The 13,912-nt window shown below is 40.2% G+C and overlaps 1 protein-coding gene across 2 annotated transcripts in view; it reads right to left on the bottom strand.

Annotated features, from left to right (window-relative positions):
* Positions 1–5,814: 5,814 nt before the first annotated feature.
* m1ap (meiosis 1 associated protein) overlaps positions 5,815–13,912 on the bottom strand; it is a 36,935-nt gene continuing 28,837 nt past the window's right edge. For both annotated transcript variants that reach the window (XM_051075583.1, XM_051075582.1), the window contains exons 5-12: positions 12,879–13,034; positions 12,549–12,711; positions 10,986–11,127; positions 10,810–10,873; positions 10,539–10,681; positions 10,059–10,174; positions 9,756–9,837; positions 5,815–8,478 (exon numbers count right to left, since the gene is read on the bottom strand). In XM_051075583.1, the coding sequence (XP_050931540.1) occupies positions 8,308–8,478; positions 9,756–9,837; positions 10,059–10,174; positions 10,539–10,681; positions 10,810–10,873; positions 10,986–11,127; positions 12,549–12,711; positions 12,879–13,034 (1,037 nt within the window). In that variant the 3' untranslated portion in view covers positions 5,815–8,307. The remainder of the gene's footprint in view (positions 8,479–9,755; positions 9,838–10,058; positions 10,175–10,538; positions 10,682–10,809; positions 10,874–10,985; positions 11,128–12,548; positions 12,712–12,878; positions 13,035–13,912) is intronic.

The raw sequence follows: 13,912 nt of genomic DNA, 5'->3' as shown, positions 1-13,912 counted from the left end.
GACAGAGTAGGGGAAGAAAAATGGAAAGAAAAAGAGCGACAACAAACTTCTGTCTTTCTCATTAAACTCTGGGTGAACTCTAGGTGAAAAAAACACAGGGACAGTGAGGAAAGGGCACACACATACACACAGAGACACACCCATCCTTGTACACCTATCTTTGTGGGGACTTTGACACAATGCATTGCCTAGCCCCTTACCCTAACCTTAATCATCACAACTGAATGCTTAACCCTTAACTAAACTAATTCTAACCATAACCCTAAACACAAGTCTTAACCCTCAAACAGCCATTTAACTTTCTGGGATCCAGCATTTTGGTCCCCACAAAGCTGTCAGACCCCTCAACTATAGTGGCCTTCCAGTTTTCGGACCCCATGTACATATCATAAAACAAGCTCGAACACATTCAGATCTGACTACATGGTACTGTTTTCACACACTCAACATTTACTTCTTTATATATTTCAACACTTCCTTGTTGGACTAACCAAAACAAGCTGTCATTTACAGTCAGTCAGTGTGTGTTTGTATGTACGGAAGACTTTGGCCAAATTCTGGTCATAAAGTGAAAGGCATGTGACTATGAGAGTGAAACCTTGACTCTGATGGCTTTTTCAACGACAACTTTACTTAAAAAACAAACTTGGTGCAGCCTTTCAAACTCACAATGGTCCATCCGTATTCCTGTGTTACCAAAAACTGCTCTTTGCTTTCTGTCACCTCTTGTCCTTCCTTCCTCACATTTCTCTCCTCATCTGCTTTGACCTTTTTTGAACCTCTGTGGAACACATCAACTGACTGCCTGGTGTGTGTGTGTGTGTGTGTGTGTGTGACAGCTATAGACAAGTCTGTGTGAAAATGTACAGACAGTCTTGTTGCTGTCAGGTTTGTTCAGCTCACAGCATCAGGGTGGGCACGTCAGTATGTGAAAGGCACGAATGTATTGCACCACTTCTGCCGTATCACCTTGTGTGCATTCCTGCGTGATTGTGTGTGTGTGTGTACTCAATGTCAGCAGCTTCATACTGAAAGCATATCAGAGACCTCACTTCATAGTTTCAGATCAACCTCTGTGAGTTCTCAGGATTTGGAGAAATGTCAAGTCAGTGCAACTCCTTTAATGTTGCAGAGCACAGAAAATATCAAAGGTGGATGAAAGAAAAGTGGAGATGTCTTGATTAATTTTAGAAAAGGTTAGAAAAAAGATACATCAAGATACATACAGATAAATTGACTTTTATATTACAGACATGACTCAACGTCATGTGTTTGTGTACTTGTGTGTGCTGTTTCTAGCCACATATCTCTATCTTTGGCCAGACTGTTTTATCTGCAGGTTTGAGGTCTCTGCTCTTCTGCATGTCTGCATGCTGACATCACACACACACAGACAGACACAGACACACAGACACACAGACACACACACACACACACACACACACACACACACAATCTTTGACTATTACTGTGTCAGTCACAGTCTTCCTGTCATCTACTCTGCCTATCCTCAACATTTTGTGACTGTCTTCTTCCCGTCAAGGTTTGATCTGTTTTTTAAAGGTCACGTCACACTTACTGAAAGAGAACAAGATCAGTCCAACAACAAGAGGCACTGAAACTAGGCACAAACAGGTGCTTCTTGCGGAGGCTGGACTGTTTTTACATGCTGGGAAAAAAGATTAAAAGCCTTCACGTCTGTTCAGAGAGAACACAGAGCTAATGTTTGTGGTATAACTGCATACAAAGTTAAGGAAAGATGGGATTACATGCAGATGAAGTTGAAAATGTTTCAACTTGAGCAAAAAGATCACACTTATCCCGGAACTTTATGAATCTCCTTCAAGTACAGAAGGCAGGGGAAAAACTAGAGACACCACAGAGAAGTGTCTGGTCACGTGAGATCAGTCAGAGCCCTGAGCTCTACAAACACACACACATAGTGCATCCTGTTGCCAGTTAGCTTAAAGCTACTATCTGCACAGTTGGTGCATAGGCTGTCTGGGTCAAATAAACACAACTGGTCTACTGGTCAAATTTGTATGAATGACTCAAAGCGAAAATGCTGTTGCTGGAAACAAGACAAACAAGGAAAGTGGTGAGCCAGAACCAAAACAGTAAAGTTGCGGGCCCTAAACCCAAAACAATGAACTGAAAGATACTAAAATGCTCCGCAAAGCTGAGGGGAACTGCAAAGTTGGTTGATAATTCTCTGTGGGTTTATCACTACCAGTCACACCTTTCACACTGCACATAGTCATTAGATCCATTGTTAATATAGAAATAGAAACCTCTGTTAATGAATTGATCAGGCTAAGACTCCTAATAACTTTGTAATGATGTAGCTACCATAATGACATCTGGAACTATTTGTTGTATGCTAAGCTAAGCTATGTTTTCAGTGCAGACCGTGCAGACATGCTGCTTGCGTCTAATGATATGAAAATTTCACACCTGTCAGCTGCACTTCTTTATATAAAAGGTGGTATTCTGTTGCATTTCCTCAATCTGTTGTAGGATGGTGCGTGAAGTTGCAAGAGATCTTTCTCTTGTGCTTGTCTGACGAGGACTTGTATGTTCTGCCTTCAGACACACCTGAAACTCTTGACTCAAGAGACCACCAGCTTTTATTTTTAGCTCTGCGTGGGCAAGCCCATTCAGTCATGTGTCTGAAAGCGAGTTTCATTCACCCTTTCTCGGCTCTCAGCGCTATCTAAAGGAAATGACAGTTTCTCATTCAGTTTCTTGCCCTGGTCGCCCCGAAAATAAAGGGGATGCCTATGTAAAACTCTGAGGAATGTGTGTAAAGGTGAGGAGTGACAAAGTAATTTTTTTTTTTTTTTTTTTGGTGTGTGTGTGGGGGGGTGGGGGGGTGGGTGTTAAGAAAAAAAAAAAACGCTAATTGCACAAAAATGTTGTAGGACAATGACAGGAAAGCTTTCACAGACAAGACTAAGTTTATAATACATTTTAATAATTTGGTGATTGCAGCTGGTTTATGTTTATGCTTTTGTCTCAGCGACATGCTAATAAGCAAATCAGATTTCCAGACTTTTCTAGACCTGTGTAAGAGATCTTTCAGATTTCTGTCAGCAGGATTAGAATTCATGTCCTGCAGCCTCCTGACTTCACCTCCTCGCTTCCTCCTCACAAAGATGCATTTCCTCTTTCTGTTCTTACTCAGAGCTGCTTGTGAGAGAGTTGATTATTCTCCGCCTGTAACCTGTGTATGAATTGTGACTCTTGTGTGTTCCTGTTCTATTCTTCTGTGTGTATAGTATTCGAGTTCTGTGGCTGGTGATGACAATTACAGGAAAGAGATATTACAGTTTATGAGACAGTCAAAGAGTCTGACAAAGTTATTTTTTCTGTTCTGGAGATTGCAGCAAAGAAGGAAATGGAACATTGAGAATAAAGCAGGAAGTCACAGCTCTAATATTATCCTGACTCAGATATAGACACTGGTGAGACACAGAAGAAATATTATTGCACTTTTTTTGACAGGCACACCACAAAAGCTCTTTTTTTGAAGTCAGAATGGAAAAAGTGCAAAACACTTTCTGAAATGGCAAACTATTTTAGTAAAGTGCACCAAATGCTATAAGTTTCATGAAATAGGAAGCGAAGAAATATATGTATAAAAATAAACAGAGCTAATCAGTGCCCTATCCATGCTGAGATATACAGACACGTATTCACTGTCTGGCAAAACCAGACACTATGGTTCAGTGAAAAGTCATTTCTACACCCCCGGAAAAACGATGAATCAAAACTTAAAAAGTAGGAGACAAACTATCTGAAAATGACCACACTGCCTAAAAGTCTCATCCAACCCCAGCAAGCAGATGCAGGTGTTAATTTTTCCGTAGGGGTTCCTTTTTTTCAGATAATTTTTAACTTAATTTTATTGACACTGTTGGACAAGATATCAATTACTGAAATGCTGTGGGCGGGTGCTGCACTTGTTGAACTTATTACAAGATGCTCTACATTTTTTTGGTGTGACTGTCTTGCTACATAATTGCATTGAATTTCCCCATTCCCATGACAACTATTCATTTTAATGATATGATCTGATTATATGAATTAGTTTAATGAGTGATATGGCGAGTCTACACAACAGCCTTTTCAGGCATTCATCTTAAAACTGAACAGATGTGCTCCTATTTTATTGATCCAGCTGTCTACACAGGCCAATAAGAGCTGGTATTTTACTCACGCCCTAATACCTGTGAGCAGGACCCAAAACATATTTTTACACTTCATATCTATTCTCCTGCATTTCATGCGTGTGACTGCAGTGACTATGTGCTGGGCTCTGATGCAACTCAGTACTGTGCCTGAACACATCCTGTGTAGAAACACATTGAGGTCCTCTGTGTAGACATCATAACACTGTCAAGCAAGGTAGCCCACTGCATTAAATGACAGGGAGACAGACACCTACTGACATGCAACTTGGTGATGGTTATGACAATGACTTAACACTAAGCACCAATAACCTCATTACTGACCTTTTGACCCACACTGTCTCAAACTTGACCTGAGAGGTGATTTCTGCCATTTTGTCATCAATAAACACACTTTCCATATGTTATCAGCCAATGTATGAAGATAAAGTGTTGTTGTGGAGAAGCTGCACTGTATGAGCCAATGCAGGACTGAACTATTTATCACCTGCAGATAAACAGTGGGGCTATTGGTTGGCCTGATGGATTATCAGATGTGACATTCATAATTTTTCCATTTATCAGAACTGTTGTCTGATATAAAATCAATAACTTGATAAATATGCTTCCTTGACTAACATTAATAAAGGGCAAAAGTAATAAGGGATTTCATTTACTGGAGGCAAAAGCAATGGCTTTGAAACTCACTTATCTCTTTGGTTTGAGTCCCCACATAATGCACTTTGTTGTAGAGAGAGAAAACCATGTTTGTACTATAGTTACAATTAATATTCAACAGATTACTGAGTTGGTGTTTAAACAGTAACATTGCTAGTATTCCAGCTCTTCTGTTGTGAATGAAATTCTGTTGCCTTTTTCATCCATCACTGAACAGCTAGCTGGCTGGCTATGTGAACATGTGAGTTATCGTGACGTATAGAAATATCTCTACTCCATACCAAGCGTGCAGGTTTTTAGTGAAGTCACAGCATCTATGAGAGAAAGGAGAGCATGTGGAACAACTGCCTTCTACACCACAGCCTGGTGCTATTGAACTGGGAGTACTGAGGGATTACTGGGGGCAGAGACTTGGAGAGAAGGATTAAATTTTTTATTTGAGGTTTACTTGTTTTATTTATTTGTTCACTATGGACATGGTTTCAAGAATTTCAGGATAAAGGAAGTTTTGTATAGGTGTTACTAAAATTTATATTTTGTATGTATATGTATGTATAATATCAATTATTGGTCCTCTTGACCGCTGATAATTGGTATTGGCCTAAAAAAACATAAAACAAGTCATAGAAAATCTGACACAAACTCACTGCATATACAAACTCAATTTAGCTGCAACCTACAGGAGGTCAAAAATACACTGCCCTTTCTATTAATACAGACACTGTTACTTGTTCTTGTTTATATGCTTCTTCATAGTGCTAGCAGCCTATGAAAGTTCTATACTGTGCTGGTGTGTTGTGGGTGGAACAGTAGGTGGTTAAAGGTTAAAGATAGCTATCATACTCTTTCTTCCACCAAAAACATCACAGATTTAAATAAAGTTCAATTTATTAACGGTTCATGAATAGAAAAAAAAAAAGTGAGAAAAGAGTTCAGAAAAGACATCTTTTCTGAGAGAATTTTTGAGTTGAAAATGGCGTGGGTTAAAGTTTCTTTAATGTCACCCGCTTGCAGGTGGTCTGCCTTAATGAAAACTAATGGCCCTCATTAGGTTCTCAGATGTTTGTTTAGACAAATTTGAACATAAAGTTTTGAAAGATTTACACCACAGTTTTTGATTTTAAGTGACCACAGTGATGGCAAAGACAAGAGTCTAATCCATCAATAAATATATTATATCTGTGTACCATTTCATAGTTCTATCAATGTGCGACAGTCCTACATAGTGTTACCATCCTGCAGGGGGAACAGTGAGTGGGAGAAGGTGGTTAGATGCCCTCTTTTCAAAGCAAAGCTACTACAGGCTATTTTCCCTTAAAGGAAAAATGCAAAAATGCTACAATAGAACAATTTATTAACCCACAGTTCATAAACAGTGTTAAAATACAGATCTGAGAGGTTAATAAAAATATATAAATGTATATAGAGCTTATAAGATCCTGACATCAGACAACAGCTGAAATATAACTAACTGATATGAATTTCTAGAGGGAACAAATTACATGAATTCATGTCATTTCCTTTGAAGCGCAGACAATAAATTGGATTAAAGACACACTTAAGATGAAAGCTGAACAGGAACATGAGTGAGTCAACACTATGAGATAAGGTTATTTGTCATAGAAAAAACCAACAATGAACAAAGAACTTTCTTAGAAAAAAACGGCTGCTATGGGTCAAAAACTTGCCAAAACTTAAAAAATCTCCTGAGTAACCCAACACTCTCTCTGAGATTCAACTGAATGAATTTGCAAACACAAACAATTACACTTTTGTTACTGTAGGTCACATCGCATTAATCTTCTACAGTTGTGACATTTACTGAGGAGTGTGGCTGATAGAGTTTAGGTCAAACTGAGGAACTTTGGCTTTGACCTTTTTTGGGGACAGAGAGCCTGCTGTTGCACTATTTGATGAAATTCAAACACGTTGACTCAACTTGAGCTCGTGAGGATTAAAATGAGAGTACTGAGTGAGAGAGAAAGGGGGAAAGGACGGAGAGAGAGAAGTGGGTAAAATGTCAGTGGGTAGTTTTGGATGTCCACTTGAATTCTCTTCAGAGACAAAAGCATCGTTGTGGTTGTAATTCGTGAATGCGGAAGTCCCGTAACATCACAACGTCATGAAGTCATTCGGGGCTGGGTAGGTTCAACAAGGGGGTGGAATGGCGGGAGACTGATTAAGCCTATATGTGAGTGTGCGTGTGTGTGTGCATGACAAAGCTCCTTGACAAGGAATAAATTAATAATAGTGAGGATGGATGTGTGTAACGACCAATATCTACGTATGACCATGAATCAATGACTGAATGTGTGCAAATGATGTGCAGGATTCAACCAATGATGTCACTGCATGAACTTGAATCAACCCCTCCACACACACACACACACACACACACACACACACACGCAGTGGAAATTCTTCCTCATTGTAAAGTTATCATGTTCACTATTTCACAGTTTTTTTATCAGTTTTCTCTCCTCTCTGTTCTCCTTCCATCCACCCCCCTCTCGCTGCCTTTCAACCCCCAGAGACAGAGCTCGCTGTGGGGGTGAAGGAGAGGAAAGAGGCCCCTCTGTCTGCTGCTTTATTCTCTGTCTCATTAAAACAGTGAAGCTGTGTTCAGACTGGAACTTAAGGGCAAAATGGAAAAGGAATGTGCATATGTGTGCATTTGTCTATAAGTCATTATAGTATTAGAACTATAGTATGTTGTAAATTTCTAGTTTTGAGTTTTTGTGTTATACTGTGTGTATTAATGTGAGTTAGTGCAGACAATGCTTTTTATACATCTATCAGCTTGTAATCTCCCTCTGATCTCCCACACCACACCTCTTTTGTCTTTTGTTGTTGTTTCTTATTACTTTCCATTCCTTCCCTCTGTTTTTTGACACTTCCAGGTTTCCACTGTCCCTGTTTCCCTCCTTTTCATCTTTTCTCCTGCTTTTAAATTGTTCACGGTGTGTGATCTTTAAGTTTTGCTGCCTCAGCAGTCTTAAGATTGCAGTGAGTTGAAACTTTCTTTTCTCACATTCATGCACACATATTTTCACACATGCACACACTCGGGCTCGTTAAATTCACATCTAGCTAATGCTGTTCATGTGGTGAGTATAAACAGAGATGAAAAGAAGTATGAAAAGAAGCTGTAGCCACCTGGGGTGCAGCACAAAGTAAGTGTGCATTCACAGTGTGTTCACAGTATGTGACTACGTGTGTTGTGTACATTTATGTGCAAATTAGTGTGTGTCTTTAAAGGCTTTATGAGCTGCCTAATTACTGACAAACTTTACAATGCAGACTGATTAACAAAAGTGTGTGTGTGCGGATTTAGTTGTACTCTTTCCCACTGCAATGCCCTTTGAAGTGACATGTTAGGATTTAAAAGTGTGTGTGTGTGCTAACTGGCTCTCTCTGCTCTCTCGGCCCGCTTCCTTACTGTATTACCATGGAGTCGTCATCATCGTCCTCCACTGCTGCTGAGGAGTCTTAGAGCCGGACGAGAGGCCTTGGCAGGAGGAGGTCCCACGGAGGAGGAAGAAGAGGAGGAGTGGGAGGAGGAAGAGGGCATTGGAGCCACGGTGGCCCTGACCTTGCTGTTTGTTCCCAGTTGGCGGTCCTGATTTTGTGGCTGAATGGAGACAACACACACCCTTTACATTTCAAAATCGTACTTATACGTTTTGAAATATTTAATGCTACTTAGAATGGAATTTAAACTTAGCAACTTTAATTGAATAATACAGTCAGGATGAGGAAGATTACTTTTTGGTGCATTTGATTCATAAGAAAGACAGTAAAAGAAAGAGTGAGATAAAAGAAAAGAAGAGGAGGAGACTCTGAAGGGGGTGGAACAAAAGAGAGATAAGGTATTGAAGAAGAAGAAATCATGCACGGACACAGAGTGTGCCAAAGAACAGAACACAAGCAGAACTGTAGAACATTTTCTCTGTGTTTTGCCGTTGTAGTGAACTATTTGCATGTCAGCAGCCTTATCAACCCTGATGAGTCATATTGCCAACAGCTCTCATGTCACAGTACTTTTCAGTTGATGTTAACAAAATAACATGGAAGGATGAAATGACAGGGCCATTCAAAGTAAGACGTGCAAAAAATACACATACTCAAACAAAATGATTTTTCATATGAAATCTCTGTGAGTTATAAAACATCTTAGGATCTTTAACTGAACAGTAGTTAAAGGATTTAAAAAACTCATCACATATTTCCTGTAGTTGAACTGTTAGTGACTTCTGCAGAGGAACATTTGTTATATTAAGAATGTTGGTAATGCATCATGTAAGACATGCAAATATAACTTCTGAGATGAATCTTTTGTGATGCTCACACTGTAGTAAGTTTGAAGATCAGAAAGTACCACAGTACTGACATGTGAGCCAAATTTATGAGTTTATGACTCACTGAAATAAAACGAATGAATGAGTCAGAACAACAGTAATTATTTGACTCAGTGAGATACTCGCCCTATATAAATATTTTACTCATGAATCCATGTGAGAGTAAGTTTTACTCTAACCATTGATTTCTCACATACATTCTCATATACAGCTATGATAGTTCTTGTATTATTATTATACATATAGTACATTTCTGAGGCACTTGTCCTTTACCATTTATTTCCATGTTTGGGTTTGTGTCTGTGTTTACAGTGAGCATTAAGCTGCATGTAGGGAGTGCTGCCATCTAGTGATCAAGGAAGTAAGAAGAGAGGAGGAAATTGAATTGGTAAAGCACACACACTCTGTACACAACTATAAAAAGGTTGATAAAAATATTCCCCCTGCTTTCAGATGTTACATTGGTTTTTACTCACGTTATAATCATTGTGCTCATGTATAAGAGCAGCAAAACATGACCTTTACACTGTCATAAAACTGTGTTGTTTACCTGCCGAGGCTGTCTGCTGGCTGTGGGTTTAGGGGCCTCTGGTGGCTGAGACTGGTCTCCGTGGACAGCTGCTGGCTTGAGCCTAGAATCAATCATCATCATTATAAACACTGTCTTAATCAATTGAATCTATAAACGTACTTATCACAATCCTGATGTTGTCATCTTCATCTGTTACCTAACCACTATAAATAATCATCATGCTCTGTTAAGTCATCATCATCAGTCTTTCAGTTACAGTGTGATCATTCTCATTTTTAACACCTTTTCTCATCGCTGCTCTGAAGTCCAGTGTGTGCTGACCTGTATGGGTATCGTGGCTGTGAGAGCAGGCCTCTGCTCCTGAGGTGCTGGTAGAGGTTAGTGCTCAGAGAGAGAGGGTTGAGCACAAATGCCTCGTCAAGCTGACTGAGACAACCCTGACCAAGACAGACAACACACAGTCATCAACCAAACCAGCACATCTCAATGTCTCCACTGCTGTAGGTGGGCTTTGAGAATGTGTGTACACTGCAAATAAATCTGAATTTGTCGATTTGAGCGCTCATTTTTTTCTGTAGTTTTAGCATTGTCCCCCACTTTTGAGTCGCTTTGGATAAAAGTGTCTGCCAAATGAGTGAATGTAATGAAATGCACTCAGTAGACAGATAAAGAATTGTGGAAATAAGAGACTTGAATCAGCCTCATATTCAGTCCCTGGTATCAGTGCACGTAGGTTATTAAAATTAATCTGTTTCTGCCTTTGAGTTTTGGCCTCTGTCTGTGTGTGTGCTTTGAACAAACCTGTATAGTTTCCATGGCATCAGGTGCAGGGACCTGAGTTGAGACAGGCAGTGAGCAGGGCAGCAGCAACTCTCTGGACACCACAGGCTTCAGAAGGAGGGAGAGAGATTGGGAGGGCTGGAGGACGTAGTGAGAATACACACCTGTGTTGTGCACAAACACACAAACATACACAGGTAGTATGAGTGCACACACAAGGACTGATAAGTGCACAACATTACTCTTTCTCTTTCTCTCACACACACTGGTCGCTCCCCCCACATATATTGACCTGAGCCTCCAGCTGTGGACCTCTGGACAGGCTCCACCTGCAGCAGCAGGAACAAGTCACGACTCTGAAAGAGGGAAAAATGAACCTCACATCAAACAATGTCATTCATGCATGAGAGTCAGTCAGAGAGAGAGAGGTCACAAAATTAATTTTTAAATTAAATCGAAAAGCCACACCCTGAGCGTGTAGCAGAGAGAGTGGAACAAGTTGTGGTTGGTCTCCATTTCATCCCAGTCCAGCTGCCAGTAGGTGGTGGGGCGGATCACCAATGGCAGGCCGTACAACACACTCTCACACACTCCATCTGCACGCAGAACCCTGTAACACACACACGTGGACACAAACACACACTCTCAACCTTGATTTGCAATGCAGACCAAGAATGAAGGACAAATGTGTCTACAATTTAAGGAACATGCTTTGTGGCCTTGGTGACTTCATTACTGAAAAATTCCCGCCAAAGAAAACAACATTCGTCAGTATGCAAACACATAACAGAAACAGAGAGTGACATCATCCCTGCATCCCTGTGAAGCTGGTAACAGTATGTCCATCCTCCAGCTTCATTTAAATGGCTGCTGTAAATCTTGATCACTGCCGAAAGCACACACACTCGCACATACACACACACACAGCATAATAACTTTCATACTGACCCGTATGCAAAGCACAAACTCACAGTCACACACAGGCATCTTACTGCAGCTCCTGAAAATGTAAAACCAATGCAAATCAGGAAGGAGGAAGAAACTGTTCACCTACGTTAGGCCTGAATGTCTGCTTTCTATTACCAGTGCATGTAGATACAGTAGCACTCACTTGTATATGTAATGCTATGTGTGTGTATATTTTATACCGCTATTGTATACCGCTGAGTTTTGAGCATTCCCTGAAATAATCTATTCAAACTTTTACATGGCTTTATGTAAGATCTGATTATATTCACCATGCTTTTATTTATATGAGTTGCAACTATGTTCTCATACACTGATATTATTCAAGACTTTGTGTGAATAGGTTTCTGAAACCAGGACATGGTGTTTACATGTGTAACCTGGATACACCAAAAACCTGGACATAACAATGACTACAAATTTAAACATGCTCTTGTGAGACTATGCAGAGGCAAATTCAGCTGTATAACATTACTGTCTGGAATAACTATCAATTCATTATTTCAAAATTTTGTTTTTTTTGTGTATGCTGTTCCCTGCCTGTCTTGTGTTGTATCATTGTCCTTTCTTTGTTTACCACCACTGACCATGTCCCAGCAAGTAAAGGAAAATTTCTGGACTGGAGCTTTTAGAACTATTTTTCTGCTCAGCTCTAGTTGTTTTGAATGTTTTCCAGCATCAGAGCAGATGACTCCAGCAGAACAAAGCAGACTCTGATGTGATGGCAGAGTTTCATCTAAGAAATATTTCCCTACTCACTGCAACCAGAATGGCCCCATTCATAGACAGATGGGGTTTTACTGAATACAAACTACATTATACACATGGATCATGAAGCATATACACATGATCATGGACACATCCTCCTGTGGCTTTGAATCAAGTCACTTTTAATTAGTTGAATAGTTATGAATGAAGAGAAGAATGAACAAAAGTAAATTACGACACTAGCATTGTATAAAATATTGCATTAAATTTCAGTAAACCAGTTGAAAATAATACAGGTTGGGTTTCTGGATATATTAATAAGCTGCAGCTTATCGCCCTTACAGCCCACTGTCTTACTTGATTACTCTCAGTCTCTGTGGTGGTGGGCTCTGACTGGCTGATTGGCTCTTAATGACGGGCAGGAAGTCACGGACGCTCTCTGTCTTCACTCCCAGGTTGGGGGTCAGGGGGATCAGTGCAGGGCTTATCAGACGCTCCTGCATGTCACACTTCACACACACTGCACGGGGGACAAAAGTCATACATGAATTGATATATTATCCATAAAAGACTTCTGTATTGCCTGTCTGCTCTTCTTCCAAAAAGTCATTGATTCCCCAAGTCAGTATGCAATAAACTTTATGCATGCTGCAACAAGTGTGTGTGTGTTTAAGTGCAATATCTGACCTGGAATGGGACTGTCTGTGGGACTCGGCAGCAGGAGGTGGAGGTGCTCTCTGTCTCCTCCCTGCTCTTGAAGCCATGCCTTCAACACCGTTTCCATGGCGAACACACTGTTTTCAACCTGCTGCAGGTCGACCTCCGTCCCCAACATCAGACACTCTACACACACATGGAGGCATAAATGTTTAGTCATAGGTAGATCAGACTGAGACCCTGACAGAATTTGATATGTGCCAGTTATAAAGCAGAGGTTTTACATTCAAATGGTCCAAATAATTAAGTACTCCTACATTTGCTATATTAAAACAACAGATCGAGACAAACCAGCACTCATATTCAATTTGTTATCCATTCATTAATTGCTCTAACATGTCAACAAATTCATTTTGGTAAAGCTTAACATGTTTTCCAATTCTATATTTCAGATGGATCCCTGTTGCCAAAGTACATTCCCGGGAATTTCAACCATTTTCCTCTTTGACCACTAGATGGAAGCAACATTCAGAAAATTCAACAGACAGTATGTCCTCAGTAACTCAACACTCTTTGAACTTGTTGACATCTGAGGGCTTCAGCATCTCTGGATCATCCAAAAACCTTCCTAAGCTTGTCTGGATGAGAGTGATTTCCTGAAGGAAAAAAGCAGGACTGAATTTTGGATGCGATGCCGCTTCTTTTTCAGAAGACACGAGATGCACAGATGCATGGCTTGAATACTGCTCTGCTTTGGTTTATTTTGGTAATTTAATGTAAATCTTGGTCTGTCTTCCTTCATTTTCTGAGCCACTCAGAAGACAGTGTGAAATGACCCTGCTCTTCTCTCTTTTCCCACTGATTTCCACTTATCATTACAGAACAGAAAAGAAGACCCTATGGACCTGCCCCACCCTCCTCTCCTGTTCTCCCTCTGTACTCATCCCCCAGTGTCCATTCATTATTGCAGACTAGATACAAACCTTATAGAACGGCCCTCTTCTCTGTTTCCTCTATCTGGTGTTTAATAGTTAATGACCCATCACAAGATAACTAATGGGACT

The sequence above is a fragment of the Lates calcarifer genome, linkage group LG14, assembly GCF_001640805.2.
Source record: "Lates calcarifer isolate ASB-BC8 linkage group LG14, TLL_Latcal_v3, whole genome shotgun sequence".
Classification (NCBI taxonomy): domain Eukaryota; kingdom Metazoa; phylum Chordata; class Actinopteri; family Centropomidae; genus Lates; species Lates calcarifer.
The sequence above is the reverse complement of the archived record's forward strand: the minus strand, read 5'-3'. Positions and strand labels throughout refer to the sequence as shown.